Source organism: Urocampus carinirostris, chromosome 14 (genome assembly GCF_059441175.1).
Source record: "Urocampus carinirostris isolate Australia breed hairy pipefish chromosome 14, RoL_Ucar_1.0, whole genome shotgun sequence".
NCBI lineage: Eukaryota > Metazoa > Chordata > Actinopteri > Syngnathiformes > Syngnathidae > Urocampus > Urocampus carinirostris.
The window spans coordinates 38058575-38073070 of NC_142362.1; the positions used below are offsets into that span (position 1 = coordinate 38058575).

The 14496-nt window shown below is 40.7% G+C and overlaps 1 protein-coding gene across 1 annotated transcript; it reads right to left on the bottom strand.

The window, feature by feature from the left end:
- Positions 1-1330: 1330 nt before the first annotated feature.
- Positions 1331-13858, bottom strand: tent5c (terminal nucleotidyltransferase 5C). The gene is made up of 2 exons (XM_088352977.1): positions 13703-13858; positions 1331-2803 (listed from the first exon to the last, which is right to left on the bottom strand). The coding sequence occupies exons 1-2, from the start codon at positions 13723-13725 to the stop codon at positions 1639-1641; spliced, it is 1188 nt and encodes a 395-aa protein (XP_088209103.1). The 5' UTR covers positions 13726-13858; the 3' UTR covers positions 1331-1638.
- Between the last annotated feature and the right edge of the window lie 638 nt (positions 13859-14496).

Genomic DNA, 14496 nt, shown 5'->3' on the forward strand with positions numbered 1-14496 from the left:
CCCGCAAATTGTGAACAAAAAAGATCAAAGTGCTGACAAATAGGGAAAATATTTTTCCCAAAGGTCTTTGTATTCACTTCAGCAACAAACCTTACATTTTTTCAAAAATAAACTGCTAGCATTCACCCACACCCAAAAAAACAAACCTTCACATGGCACAAGACTAATGCACATCCACCACAATTGGGCGAGGAAAAAAAAAAAAAAACTATGAATGGGGCAGAATTTAACACTGACAAATGTTTACAACGGAAAAAGGCTTATCCCCTCACATAGTATATTCATCCATGATGGCTCAAAAGGAGAAATTTAATCTTAAGGACAAGCGGCGTAAACGCAAAAATTGGCCACGAGGCTTATTTCGGGGGCATCAAAATTGCCAATAAACTAGAAACGAGGCACAGTGTGAAATAGCCGTCGCTCATTGATTGGAAAGTGGTTTGAGCACCGCGAGATCATTGGACACAAAATTCTCATCTGAAGTGTCAAAATGAGTGAGGGTTCCCTGAAAGCGTTCAGTCCTTCAAAATTAAGCTAGGAACATAAAAGGGTCAACAGTCCCTGAGAAACTGCTCACTAGCATATTTACCTTCCTGAACAAAACAATCACATCAAGGTAAAAAAAAAAAGTGTTCATGTGTGTGGGGTACAGCGAGAAAAAGAAAACTAAACCCACCCAAACACTCCTTAATTGCAGTTTGAGCTGACATTCCTTCAATTAAGGGGTTGATTACAAGTAAGTTGATACAAGCATTTTGATTATGCTCAGTGAAGTCAGATTTAAAAGTAACTACCCAACCCCCCCTCCTAAAAAAAAAAAAAAAAAAAGACACTTTTGGTCCAGAGCAGGAGGCGTGCGAGCTAGCAGTTGCACCACCCATGCCTTCGCTTCCAGATAAGAGCTACTGCTGGTTATCCGGCTCAAAACACGAGGTAGAAACAACTCCAGGAAATTGGGCAGGGGGAGGGGGGTTGCGCAATCAGTCGACAAACAGCCAGCAGTCACTGAATGTTACTTAGCCAAGAATAGTGTGATGTCATTAACTACAACTGGCATCTTTAAGCACATGACCACAAATGGGTGCGGTGGTGCTGACCCCAACTAGACCCCTTGAAGACCGAGCGGGGATAATATTAGTAGCAGGCTCTGGTTGCAGGGATGGTCAATGTGCTTCTACTTTTAGGGAAAGCGAGGTGCTGGGGGTTTGCAGGCGGCCTGTTCGGCACGCAGTGATACGCAGGACACAAACCCGCAGCAGTTCCGATTCCCTAGAAGTTTTCGTTAGCCTGTATGATGCTACGCCAGCCTACAAGGCATGCATATTGAAAGTTTTCCTTTTTCTTATTCTCCCTTTTTTCTTAAAGCCACCTGTAAGTAATACGAAGTCCCAAATTAAATAAAAAGATACTCCTCAGAAGATACAGAAACCACCAAATCAATCATTTGTGTGTTTTTTTTTTTTCTTAAGTTTTCTGTATTAATTCTCCCCCCACATTTCTCTTTATCACTGGATGAAGAAAAATACTGATATCGTAAGCAGCCCTCAGTGGATCCTGCATCCATCAAGAAACTGAATTGGCGCTTCTATGTAAAAATAATGACACGTCAATATTAAGAACACGCCCTTTCCTGCCCCATCAGTTGCACGGCAGCCACGTGGGAATGTTCTGGTTTGCCACATAGTAGTTGCTGAAGTTGTGGTCGCGCACGTACGGCGCCGGCTGGTAGTAGCAGGTCACGCAGGAGGCGTCCGGGATAGCGTTTTGCTCGGCCAGTACACGGAAAGCCATGAGTGAAATGAGGTGCAGAGTCTGACGTCGTTCATGTCCCATCAGACACACGGTGCTCTCATCGACGACTCGGCGCAGGATCATCAGGTAGTCGTACTTGCTGGACTCTTCCCCCACAAAGTGGCTGTGCAGGTACGCCTCTACCTTCCGCTGCTGTTCGCCAATGTCGGGGAAGTCGATGAAAAAACGCGAGCACATGTAGCGCTCCAGCCCCTTGAACTCCTCCTCGCTAGCAGGCTGGAAGTCACGCACCAACAAGTTGCAGTACTTTAGCAGTCCACCGCCGCGGATTTCCTCAGGCCGCTTTGTGGCGATTAGCTTGTCGCGCAGGTGGCTTAGCGCCCCCTCGAAGTCGCCGTACACGCTCTCGACACTCACGGCCGGATGGCGCGTGGGCGACATGGGTGCTCCTGCCGCATAGAAAGCTAGAACTGAGTCTAGGACAATCTGGAAGGAGTCGACACTAAACTCGAACTGCCGGCGGATGCGGTCGACGAACTTGAGCTCCACGTTGCGGCCGTTGTTGTTCGAAAGAGAGATGAGGCTCCAACGGTCCTGCTCGGTGTCTACCTTGACCAACTTTTGCACGTAAGCCTCCTTCAGCGTGGCCGGCGTGATCTTCTCTTTATTGACCCCTTCAGGGAGGAAGTCCAGGAGGGTTCCCAGCACTACGTCACGGATCAACCTAAAGGCAGACTCGTGTGGCAGCTCCACCTTGAAGATGACATCCAGGTCCTTGTAGCTCCAGCCCAGGTCGCTCACCAGCACGTGGCTGGCCGTGGAGCCGTTCAAGCGCACATCTGTCACGACCACGCCGCTGAGCGCCAGGTTTGAGCGCACCCGGGCCAAGATGTCCCTAAGGCACACCTCCAGCGTAGGGAAGTTCCCACGCCCGTGCACAGGCACCACCTCGTTCAGGACTTCATCCAAGCGACCGACTTGCTCCCATGACAGAATGCTGACGGCGGCACTCTCAGACTCTTTGGTGGCCATCTTCTCGCGTTTAGTTAGACTGTGGATTAAAGGGTAACATACCAGGGTTACAGTATTTTGGCTTTTTATACCATTGTGGTTCTTACCATATGTAAGGTTTTACGACAAATTAAAGTTGTACGACTACTTTGGTTTATGACCCAACTTTTAACCCGTCAAAATGATGGCAATTTTGAATCTTCCCGTCAAATCTTTACAAAATCCTTCAATGATGGAAAATTGTCAGTTAATTTAACCTCTGCAGACACAAATATCAAAGATGTAAATGTTTAACTTAAATTTGGTTCCCAAAGCAGGCTTTAATTCGTTATCATAACCACCTCTCCTTGCGAGTACTCATTAATAAAATATGAAATTTTGGGTTTGCTATCGGCTCAGTCCTGCATATAAGTTAATTGGCCGGCATCCGCCTGGGTTGGGCTTTAATACCTTTGGGCCTGGGTCAAGCCCGATTTTTTTTAGGCCTGATCTTACCTCTTGCACTTACATGTGTGCACTAAGATGGATGGTAGGTAAAAAAATTGTTGCAATCAAATAAACAATTTTACAAAGATCCATTTTCAATATTTTCATACCAGTCAACCTCAGCCAGTTGCTACCCTGAGAGGTGGGTACGATAACGAATTATATTGTGATTCTCCATATCAGGCCATAGACCTTAAACCCGACGCAGCACCCATTTACTCACAGCAAGATAGATGAAGTAGAATAAAAACGATTTTCTGTAAAAAAAAAAAAAAAGTTTTGTTTGGCAATAAAAGCTCCATCGTGGATAAAATTTGCCAGTGTAATGAGACAGTTTTAGAAATCTACGACGACGTCAATCAGCTACCAGTGACTAAGACTAACCCGATTAAAGCGGAAATGAGCAAGACGAGATTGGTAAAACAAAAAAATTAAAAAAAAATCTGTTTTGATATTTTGAAATATCAAAAAAAATAGGGTGGGAAATGTAAAAATTGACAGGCATGTAATTTGCCAAAATTTTACTTTTTTTTTTTTAAAAGATTAAATACTTCCCAACAATACACTATTGGCCAGTGCACTGATCACTTTTTTGACCATCTAGGTCATCAAAGCACTATTCCTGTGGTGTGTCTTGGGCAAGTACAGCATAGTGGCACCCATCCCTCCCAAGGCCTTTTTTTTGGCAGGAGTTTGCCCATGAACATGAAAAATAGTACTGGTTTCCACTTTTAACAGTCGTGGAGGTATCCTTAAGTAAAGAAAAAAACATACTACAGAGCTGCCATCTTGCAACTTTCATTCTGGGGTGGACCGCAATATCTATGTATGGCTTCTGCTAATGCCAAATCATGGCTCTGCTACAGAGAGCAAGTGCACTGTGATTGGTAATATTTTATATTGAATTAAATACTAGGCAAAAATACATTAACCATCATATAAACCTGCATTTTATTAAACCTGTAGGTTAAGAAACTTGTATTTATGTGACAAAACAGGAGCCTCACCTAGATGAAGCTCACATAATTATCCACCTCCCTGCTACTACAGTTAGCCAAAAACAACCAAAACCTAGCAAGAGACTGGGCAGAAAAAAATATGAAAAGTTGTGCAGTTTGATTACTTTTAAGTCTCAATGGTTGTTTTAGGTTTGCTTTTCGCAAATGTTTTCGCGTGTACGACAGTACGTCAGTCAAATAATACACATTTACATTAACCTCCATAATAAAGCGGGGACATCAAACTATCCTGGGGACCGCATTTGACCTGCAGGCCCCGAGTTTAAGACTCTTTGACTCACCAAACCATGTCAATCTAACTACTTAAGGTTGGACCAAAACCTCAATCGGATTTCTGTGTACGTTAACATGGCTTTACATACAGTGCTGTTAAAAAAAAATAGCAGTGCAATGTGACTAACCAAAATATCTCTGGTTTTAATTTATCTTTTGTCGTTACATGCCAAACTATGTACCAGTAGGTGCACTAGATTCTCAGAAACCAAAAAAAGACCAAGTATTCATAATAGGCACGCTCTGAAGGCTGTGCAATTGGGAAAATAGTTCAAAGGGGTGTGTTCTAAAAAGTTGGAATGTCTGTTGTTAACTGTACGAACTCAAAAATATTTTGTATTTCCAAAAAAGGCAATTCTACTATTTAGTTGCGTTCCGTGTGGCATAGAGACTACCAACTTGTGGCACTTTTCAGTTGTTATTTCACTTCACGATTGCTTATCGTTCCACAATTCATTTACATTTCATAGTTTTGCGTCACAAACTCCATTTCTGATATAACCCCACAAGTTCTCGATTGGAATGAGATCTGGGGATCTGGCTGGCCACTCCATAACAATCATCTTATTGGTTTGGAACCAAGACTTTACTTGTCTAGTGGTGTGTTTGGACTCATTGTCTTGAAGAAACACCCATTTTAATAATTGCAATAGAGTAGATTATGTCTACTTGACCAGTTGTCTCAGGTTGTGAGTTAAATTTAACAAACTCACTTTATATCATTTACTGTTGATAGTTTTTTCCTATATAGTTTGCCGTTTATTTTGTCGCTCTTAAGATTGTAGGATAAATCTTGTGCAATAAATGTTACAAGGTTCTATAACATTGTCTGTTCTTCCATTTGACTCAAATACTGCTCATAAAATTTAAAATGATTTGACAGACAAGCACTTATTTTTAAAGTCACAAAACAACAATGTTCTATAATATAAAACAATGAAATATTCAAGAGTTTGTCAAATAGCTTAAAAATAAACAAAAATACATACAAATGTTATATACATCTGAAAATATACAAGGTACTTTTTTCAGACAATGCAGAAAAAAAAAAAAGAATGAGAGTGCCTCGTCAGATCAAGAGTACAGTACCTCGTGCATTAAAATACGGTCTCTAGGCGCCTTCTGCCGGACCAAAGTGGTACTACAAGTTTGTCGCCGGCTCAAGAAGCATTTATGCAACAAAATGTAATCATGAGTCGGCCTCTGCTGGTTGAAGTGGTACTAAAAGCATGTTCGCAACAGCCCTACTACGCTACAATGTCCCAACGAAATTCAACACATGGATCGCGCGACACAACAAATTGATGATGAAATTCATTGCCAACGCTTTGTATGATCAATTTTAATTGAATTTATCAATTCCTTGCAACCTTAAATTATTGTCTTTGTTTACCGGCTGGTTAGAGAACGTAGGAGAGGCCACAACAAAAAAAGTACAGGGTACAAAGAAGAAACTATAAAAAAGGGATGTGGAAATAAACAAACAAACAAAAAAACAAAAAACAAAACAAAAAGTGACTATGGACACTTTTTTTTTTTATGCATATCATCTGCACGCTTCAGTCTACGGTCGCCGGTTACCATTTAAAGCTGAAGACAAATGCGTATGTAGCTAGCCAAAGGGTTCTGAAAATGATTTAAAAAAACTATTGAATTCTAGCGGTGGGACGTTAGGCCTTGGTCACAATTCGATAGTATCATAATACGATACTGATTTGATTTAGATCACCAGTCTAGATAATTGGGATTCTACAAGTATTGTAATTCTATATAACTAATGATTGTGAAAGAATTCTTTGCATAAAACAACCAACTTAAATCATACACTTCAGGGACATTAAACCATGAATGATGTTTACACAATGCCCATTCAGTCGGTCCAGAAAGTGACATTTATTTACATTGGGACAATGAGAACATAACATCCACACTCGAGGTCTCAAACCTTTTTCAAGCGTCGAGCAACTTTTTGTTACCAATTAGAACAAAGGGCACACATTATGATATGAATTTCTAAAATAGCAACTTAACTAGAGGGTTTGCTAAATAGCTAAAAATGTAGCTTAATAGTTGGCTAGAAAACAAAAAACAAATGGCACAAATCGATTATAGGGAGAAACGTCCACTATAAAACTGACAAAATATAAAATCACGATATATAAACTAATCGACGTCTTTTATCCCACCCCTACTGAGTTCTATGTGATCTAATAGTAAAGTAGTTGTCTACGTAGTGCCACATTTTGGATATTACCCTTTCAATGTTCAACAAATTGCCCCAAAAACAAGACATGAAGGCATAACATGACTTGGGCAAAATGTATCAAAGGTTCCCCGTTATTATTTATATTAAAAAAATAAAATAAACAAGCCAAAGTCAGCATCATTTAGAATGGATTACTGGCCCTAAGGTGAGCTGCTTTACAGAGGCAACTTGTTATAACCATTGTTGTGCCACTCTTGACCTAAGTTTAGGAGGAAGCTTTTGTTTAATATGTCACGCCAATTTGCATCACACAAAACCACTCCTGTTAATTTAAATAACACAAACAAGAGCAAACAAGTGCCCCAAGGGCGATTTTAGATTCAGACCTTTGGGGGTGCAGAGCACCCAGAGTGTCTGGCTGTTTATCTTTATTTTTTTGATTTTACTTTAAGTGATTAAGAATTATTCAACACTTCAGGAGTGTCACTTCCCATTTGTGACCATCACATTGCACTTTGTGGTTAGCAGGAACACCATCACTATGCCAATACCCAGTTTTTAACCATTTTTTTTTCAATTGGACGACCAACGCACGTATATAAAAAAGAAGCGCGGAGGGGGTGGTAGCGGTGCTGGGAATCAAATGCATTGTAGAATCTCCCGCTGAATGATGGTCCTGCTTTCAAACTGATGCCGGAGTGATTTATTTTAAGAGTCGTTTTCATCACATGCACCACATAGCAACGTGGAAGCTGTGGGGAAGAAAATTAAAATACATAGTAATCCTTCAGTAATTCCTCATTTACCATGTTACATGTTTTACACAATGAAATGAAATGCAACAGTTATGTAATTTAACTGCTACTACAAACATGAATGATCTACCAATCAATAAAATGAACATTCTAATTAAATGAAAACCGCCGTTGCATTGCAACTATAATCCATCCATCTATACATCATCTGCACCGCTTATCCTCAATAGGGTCGCAAGGGTTACTATAAATAACAGAAAATAAAAATTTTAACTGTTCACCTTTAGTCACACGTTACTTTTTAAGTACATGAAGTGGTACAAAATATTCATGAACAATTTTGATTATGCTAGCACAATAAAGAAATAGCCAGTAGTCCTCTTCCGACAAACTCCCTGATAGGTGGACACAGGGAGGTCGGTCCCTTAACGCCAATTACTCATGCTGACAATAACTTACACTAGAGTTGTCCAAACTTTTCAGAAAGCAGAACAGATTTTGTAAGCTGAAAATGTGTGAAGGCAACCTTCTTTAATTCACCCTCCTTGAAAGGTTTGCAGTGCTTAGGAATCGACGTCGTGACCTGGTAGCTCGCCTTTGTAGCATTTTCATTTGTCTCGCGGGGTCTCGTGAAAAAGGGCTGTTGTGTCATTTAAACAGCTTCCAGTTGCTTCACATTTCACACCGTTTGTTTCCAGTTAGCTTTTTGTAGTCTGCATGTTTCGACTGGCAGTGTGTCTTGATATTATATTGCCTGAAAACTTTACGAATAAGCCAGACGCGGATCGGGTTTTGGTGGGAAAAAAAAAAAATACTCCAATTTCCACTTGTCCTGGAAGCGGGGGCCATCATAGTCAACTTCCTTCATTTACAGACACCATGTCGGAAATGAGAGGCTACATTTCTCAAAGAAAGCAAAGCGCAAGGTGGCCGAAGGGCTATTGATATCATCTGGAAAGATAGTGATTTTTTTTTTTGATTTTTACAAATTTTATACTGCAGTTAACATTACTAGCGGGCCACATATTTTTTTCATGACAGAGGCTGCAAACCAGCAAAAATTTGATCTTGGGCCGTAACTGTCCCCAGGGCTAGACTTTGGACATGCCTAACTTGCACACATCACAATGCCCATTGAATGAATGAAACTTTGATCCTAACACTGCACAACAAATGAAAAACAGTAAACAAACCTTGTGCCCAGGTGCTCATGAAACCCTATCATCATATTGAATCGGAAACATGCTTTTGTTAAGATGCAAACAAAATAAAAAAACATTTGATGTCCCCTCTAAATTAAGAAAATAACAGCCTGGCTTTCAGGAATATAATTAATTCAACATAGAAACTTGTTTACAGCAATAGTATTAATGTTAAAAGTGATTTACAAGCCCTTTTTTCCCTTCTAATCATATTTAAGTCTATCCTGTCCTTTACGAAGGAAAACAGTTTTAAAAATGCTCTTTTTTGGGCTTGGGTTGAATTTGCTTGAGCACCCCCAAAAAGTGGGCTGGTTACGCCCATAAAGTGACCCACCGCATGCAGTTGCGTCCCTGTCATACTACGAATTTGCCTTACATTTTTAATCAAATGTATTGCTTCAAAACTAGGGCATATTACTGTATCTTGCTTTCATTTGAAAAAGGAAACAAAGAAACAACAAAAATACTACGACACTAATACTTCAAAATACTACTGCTGCAGATTTACAAAAGAAATACCACAAAAATACTACAGAAATATTACAACATACTAGATACACTACAAAAAAATCTATGGACAGACTAAAATATAAAAAGACTACCGTAAATTCCGGACTATAAGCCGCTACTTTTTTCCCAAACGTTCAACCCTGCGGCTTATTCAGTGATGCGGCAAATTTATGTAATTTTTCTAACAGCCGCCAGCGGCGCTTGAGTTCAAGGCACATGACGCAGCTTAGAAGCTAAACGCAATCGAGCAGTCCGATAAAGAAGGAAACAGGGCTACTGCACTCAAACTTTACCTTGAGAGCGTGTTGCTAGCGTGTTTTAGAATAAGGGAGCGTGGGACAACGTCTATATGACAAAGTCTCTTTCCCATACTAAAGGAAGACAACTTTGATGACGACAGTTATAAGGAGGAAGATGAGAACGGTTTACCGTGGGGGGGGGATTTTTTAAGGGTTATTGTTCTGTCTTCTTTATTCATTATCCATTACCCTCAGCCAAAAGGCCAAGTGGGGGGGTTTTGGGGTTTTTAAGGGTTATTGATCTATCTTCGTTATTCATTATCCATTATCCGTTATCGGTCAGTTCATAATACGCTACAAAGCCTAGGAGCCGGGACACTTACTCTCAGCCAAAAGGCCAAGCTAAGGTCCTAGCCCTAAAGCCTTGCTGCGATCATTGCGAATGCACCGTTCCCGGAGGTACTGCAAAAGGCCAAGTGATGTCTACATGTACAGTATGTTTTTTTTAACCGACCCGTTAAGTGTACTGCGAGCGTGTTATTAGTAGCGTTTTGCTACCCTTCAAAGAAACGGTTTGGGATGAAAGTTATATTATTATTAAAGCTTTGAAAACTCTCTTGGTGTACTGTCTTTCTTTGTAAATATGTGTAACCATGTAGGATAAGTATTTGCAACTGTATATTTTTGTAATGTATTTATTTGTATTTATTTTGGACACATTCTGATAAGTCTTGCACTGACCAATTAAAAAGGGGCGTAACAGACGCGGGGGATGACGGGAAGTGGGGACCGGTAAAGGTGATTGTTTGTAGACACGGCAGACAAAAGTGGATATATATTTTTCCCACCCTTACCTTTGGAAATATACACTATTTTTCCTTGGATTACTTTTAACGGGACCTGGACTCTGCAGGTCTGCATCATTTTTTAAGTACCGGTATCATTTTCCATTCATTTTGCCAGCTGTGGTTGTTGAACTGAGTGCTTTATGCCCAGTTAAAATCGCGGGACTCAAAGTAGGGTTTGGGTTAATTTTGTGATTGTATTACAAGTTTAAACGCGCGCGTACGCGGCTTATATACAGGTGTGGCTTGCGTAAGTACAAAAGCGGTTATCCCCTTAAAATGTGGTGGGTGCGGCTTATAATCAGGTGCGCTCTATAGTCCGGAATTTACGGTACTACCGATATACTAAAGAAATGCAACTGCAGAAATACCGTGAAAATACTGAGGGGAAAAAAACTACAATAATACCTGTAAAAAAATTCGACTGCAAAAAGATTACAAAAATACTATTGAAAAAAACCCTACAGTAGTGTTACAAATCTCAATATAATTTTGCTTGAATTGTGAGGGTTTCAAAACCAATTTGATAGGACTAATGTTACGAAATACAACGAAAAATTTTGCATGTATATGTATTCATAAGGGCAGCACGGCGGGGCAGTGGTTAGCGCGTGTGCGGCACAGTTCTAAGGTCTTGGGAACCTCCTGTGTGGGTTCAAATCCAGCTACCGGACTTACTGTGTGGAGTTTGTATGTTCTCCCCGTGCTTGCGTGGGATTCCTCCAGGCACTCCGGTTTCCTCCCACATTCCAAAGACATGCATTTCAGGTGGATTGGCCGGTCCAAAATTGTCCCTAGGTGTGAATGAGCAAGGGAGTTGTCCGTCCCTGTGTGCCCTGCGATTGGCTGGCAACCAGTTCAGGGTGTCCCCTGCCCACTGCCCGATAATAATAATAATAATAATTTCCTTTGTATTGTCATTCTTTGTAACAATGTACACAGAACGAAATGTCGATACACCTGACCCGTTGTAGCGAGCCGATGCAGCCGCAGCCAACAGAGGGCGCCGCCATTTTACCAATTAGGTATGACTCGGCCGAGGCGCGAACCAGCGACCTCCCAGTCTCAAAGCGGGCACACTACCATCTAGGCTACTGAGCTGGATGATTGCTGGGATGGGCTCCAGCACCATAGGCGAGGGTAGGCGGTGCAACTAATGAGATGAGATGTATTCATAATTGACAACAATTGAATAGGTCTCCCAGATCGGCCCGGAGCCCATCTTTTTATAAAGAAAAGCGGCCCACGACTCCAAAAAGTTGACCTACTCTTTGTTTAGACTATAGGTGTCAAACTCACAGCCCACAGACAACACCTGACATATATGTATATCTGGCCCGTGGATTTTTTTTTTTTTAGACATCTACTATATGGACCGACAGATAACTCTCAGACTACAGGCCCCATAATGCAGCACCTCAGCTGCAAGACTTCTCAGAAAAATTCCCAGATTAATCGAGTTGGCTGTAGCGTGATGAGCGCAGCCACTTCTAAAACTACTGACAAACAACACATAAGCCAGTTGAAAAACAAGACCAGGAGGTGCATTAACAGTGAGTCTTTTAAGTCATCACGATGTAACGGAAGGCTAAACAGAATAGCAGGGTGACATTTCTGTTGCTGTGGATTAGCCGGATGGTAAACCCTCACAGTGGCCAAGAGAAAAGTTGAAAACAGCCTTTCAAAACCGATGGGAGGCTCACTCTACGTTAACTGACATTGCCTGGTAAATCTATGAGGTAATGTGGCCGCAATTAAGGAATATAATGTGAAACAGAGACAAAACATCAGGATAAGCTGAAAAACCTGAACGCAGAGCAAAAGACACAGAAAGAGTTAAAGCAGATGTGGGCAAACTACAGCCTGTGGGACACCTTTTTCATTCAGTCCGCCAAACAATGATGTTGAAAATATAATAACATGTATAAAATGTAAAAAAGCACTACTAATAGAAATGTGTTGATTTGGTGCTACTCTTGTCCGCTGTGTCCAACATTTTCATGCGTGGCTACATTTTACTTTATACTTGTCATTTTCATCATGGATTCAGTTTATTCATCAAGATGGGGGTTTTTAAGGGTTATTGATCTATCTTCGTTATTCATTATCCATTATCCGTTATCGATCAGTTCATTATACGCTACAAAGCCTAGGAGCCGGTACACTTACTCTCAGCCAAAAGGCCAAGCTAAGGTCCTAGCCCTAAAGCCTTGCTGCGATCATTGCGAATGCACCGTTCCCGGAGGTACTGCAATACCGGGCCGATGCGTGGAGTGGACAGAGCAAGCTCTTAGGCCAAGCTAAGGACCTAGCATAGTTGACCACACACGCAAAGCCAAACCATCAAGATATGTAACAAATTTAATGAAAAATAACTTACGAGCTAGGCTTGTATCAAGTTTTTCAATGCGGTTATCAAATTTAGTCAATGTACATTTTATTGGGATTCTGTGTTGACTTTAAATTTGTTGAGCTAAAAAAAGTTAAAATCGTTTTGTAATCTATATATTTTTTAGATTCATAAACATTTTAATTTTATTTTTCCTTTCCTTTTTCCTTAATAAAGGGAAGAATATGCTTAAAGATAATGAAAAACGCTGGCTCTTGTGTCACTTGCAGCATAAGGGGTGGAGTCTGTGGACGCACCGGTATATTACGGTGCGAGTATGTTATTATGGAAACCCATTATTATATTGAAAAGGGAACAATTAATATAACCCTTAAAACGGACATTCAATTAATAAAAAAAGCCTCATGAATAAGCTTATTAGCAAAATATTTTAATTAAAATGTTACCATATTTGAATTTTAAATGTTATATAACAGATAATATATATATATATATATATATTTTTTTTTTTTTTTCCTAATATTTTAACCAGTAAGACACTCAAGGCTCTAAACCTGAAAGAAGCAGTGAGTAACTATACTGTAACTATTTTTTAAAGTAACGTGCCCAACGCTGGTGACGACATCCCACGCGTACACAAACACACTATATCTACATTCACACAAATCCACGCGCAAACAGTGCGCGAGGCTTCTAGAACAGCTCACGCGCTCGGTCCATTATGTCACTTTTCCAGAGACTTCCTTACAAACACATTCACGCACCCACCGCTCCCGAATTTGAATTATTCACCGAAAACTAAACTACGTTCGGAGTTGTAAAAAGTTTGTGAAAGCCAACTAAAGTGTGTCATATATGTTATCAGGTTTCGTTGGTTAGTTAAAATAAAGAAAAGGTTAACAAGCCCATGTGGCGACACATGAAACACAGCTGTTGAGCATCAGCTCGCAAGACAGCGGAACCGAATCACACAATCGCGTTTTTTACCGCGACATCTTATGTGTTAACGCTAGGAGACTCAATTCAACTTTTGAGAAGTGGAAGGCATACTTACGTTTGTAATATAATTTCCTGCATTCATTCACAATGTGTGGGTGGTGTAGAAAACGGGAGAAGATGTAACATTTCCAGCAATTTGTCCACGCAGCTGTGACGCGAAAACCGTGACTGCAATAATACGCACACTCTAAAAGTGCCCTGCCTCCAGCTGGTAGTGCGGCATTTTTATAAAACCGCGGCACGTAGCGAATGAGCTGATCGCCTTCCGCGTCAAGATACAGTGCCATGGTAGCATCCCCACATTTGTAATTTTGTTTTGAAAATTTTGTATATTTTATCCCCATGTGATCAAACTATGAACAAATAAAATCTGGTGAACATGTCAACATATGTCATAACGCGTGAGTAATCGCAACGTGATTGTAACAGTTTTCTCGTATTAATGCGCTGGGTGCGGATGCTGATTGGTCATACCTGTTTTGTGTTGCCTGGCTACCAGTAATGGGAATTCCGACTCTTTTTGGACAACTGGCTTTTTCAGCTCGGCTCACTAAACACTTGTGTTGTTGCTTTAAAGCAATGGTTCTTAATTATTTTCTATCTCATGAGGGCAAGGAAAAATTCAAAACCTCAGCATGAGAAAATGAAGAAACCTTGAGTATAGGGCGCACACAACCCCCTTCCAGGATGACCATGCTGCAATAGATGTTGCAAGGGCATCAAAACGCAATACGCACACATCATGCAACGTGAAATACAGAGCATTCATTAGCCATACTATATAAGTGTGATTTAAGCCTGGATTTACACAGTTCCACTGAGGTTGCAGATCAAATCTCAGAGCGCAGT

Bases quoted from the DNA above. Each gene is read 5' to 3' on its own strand.
- tent5c (XM_088352977.1), bottom strand. From the start codon at position 13,725: ATGCAGGAAATTATATTACAAAC. The intron at 2,804-13,702 runs GTAAGTATGCCT...TTTAATCCACAG, and splicing joins CAGGAAATTATATTACAAAC to TCTAACTAAACGCGAGAAGA.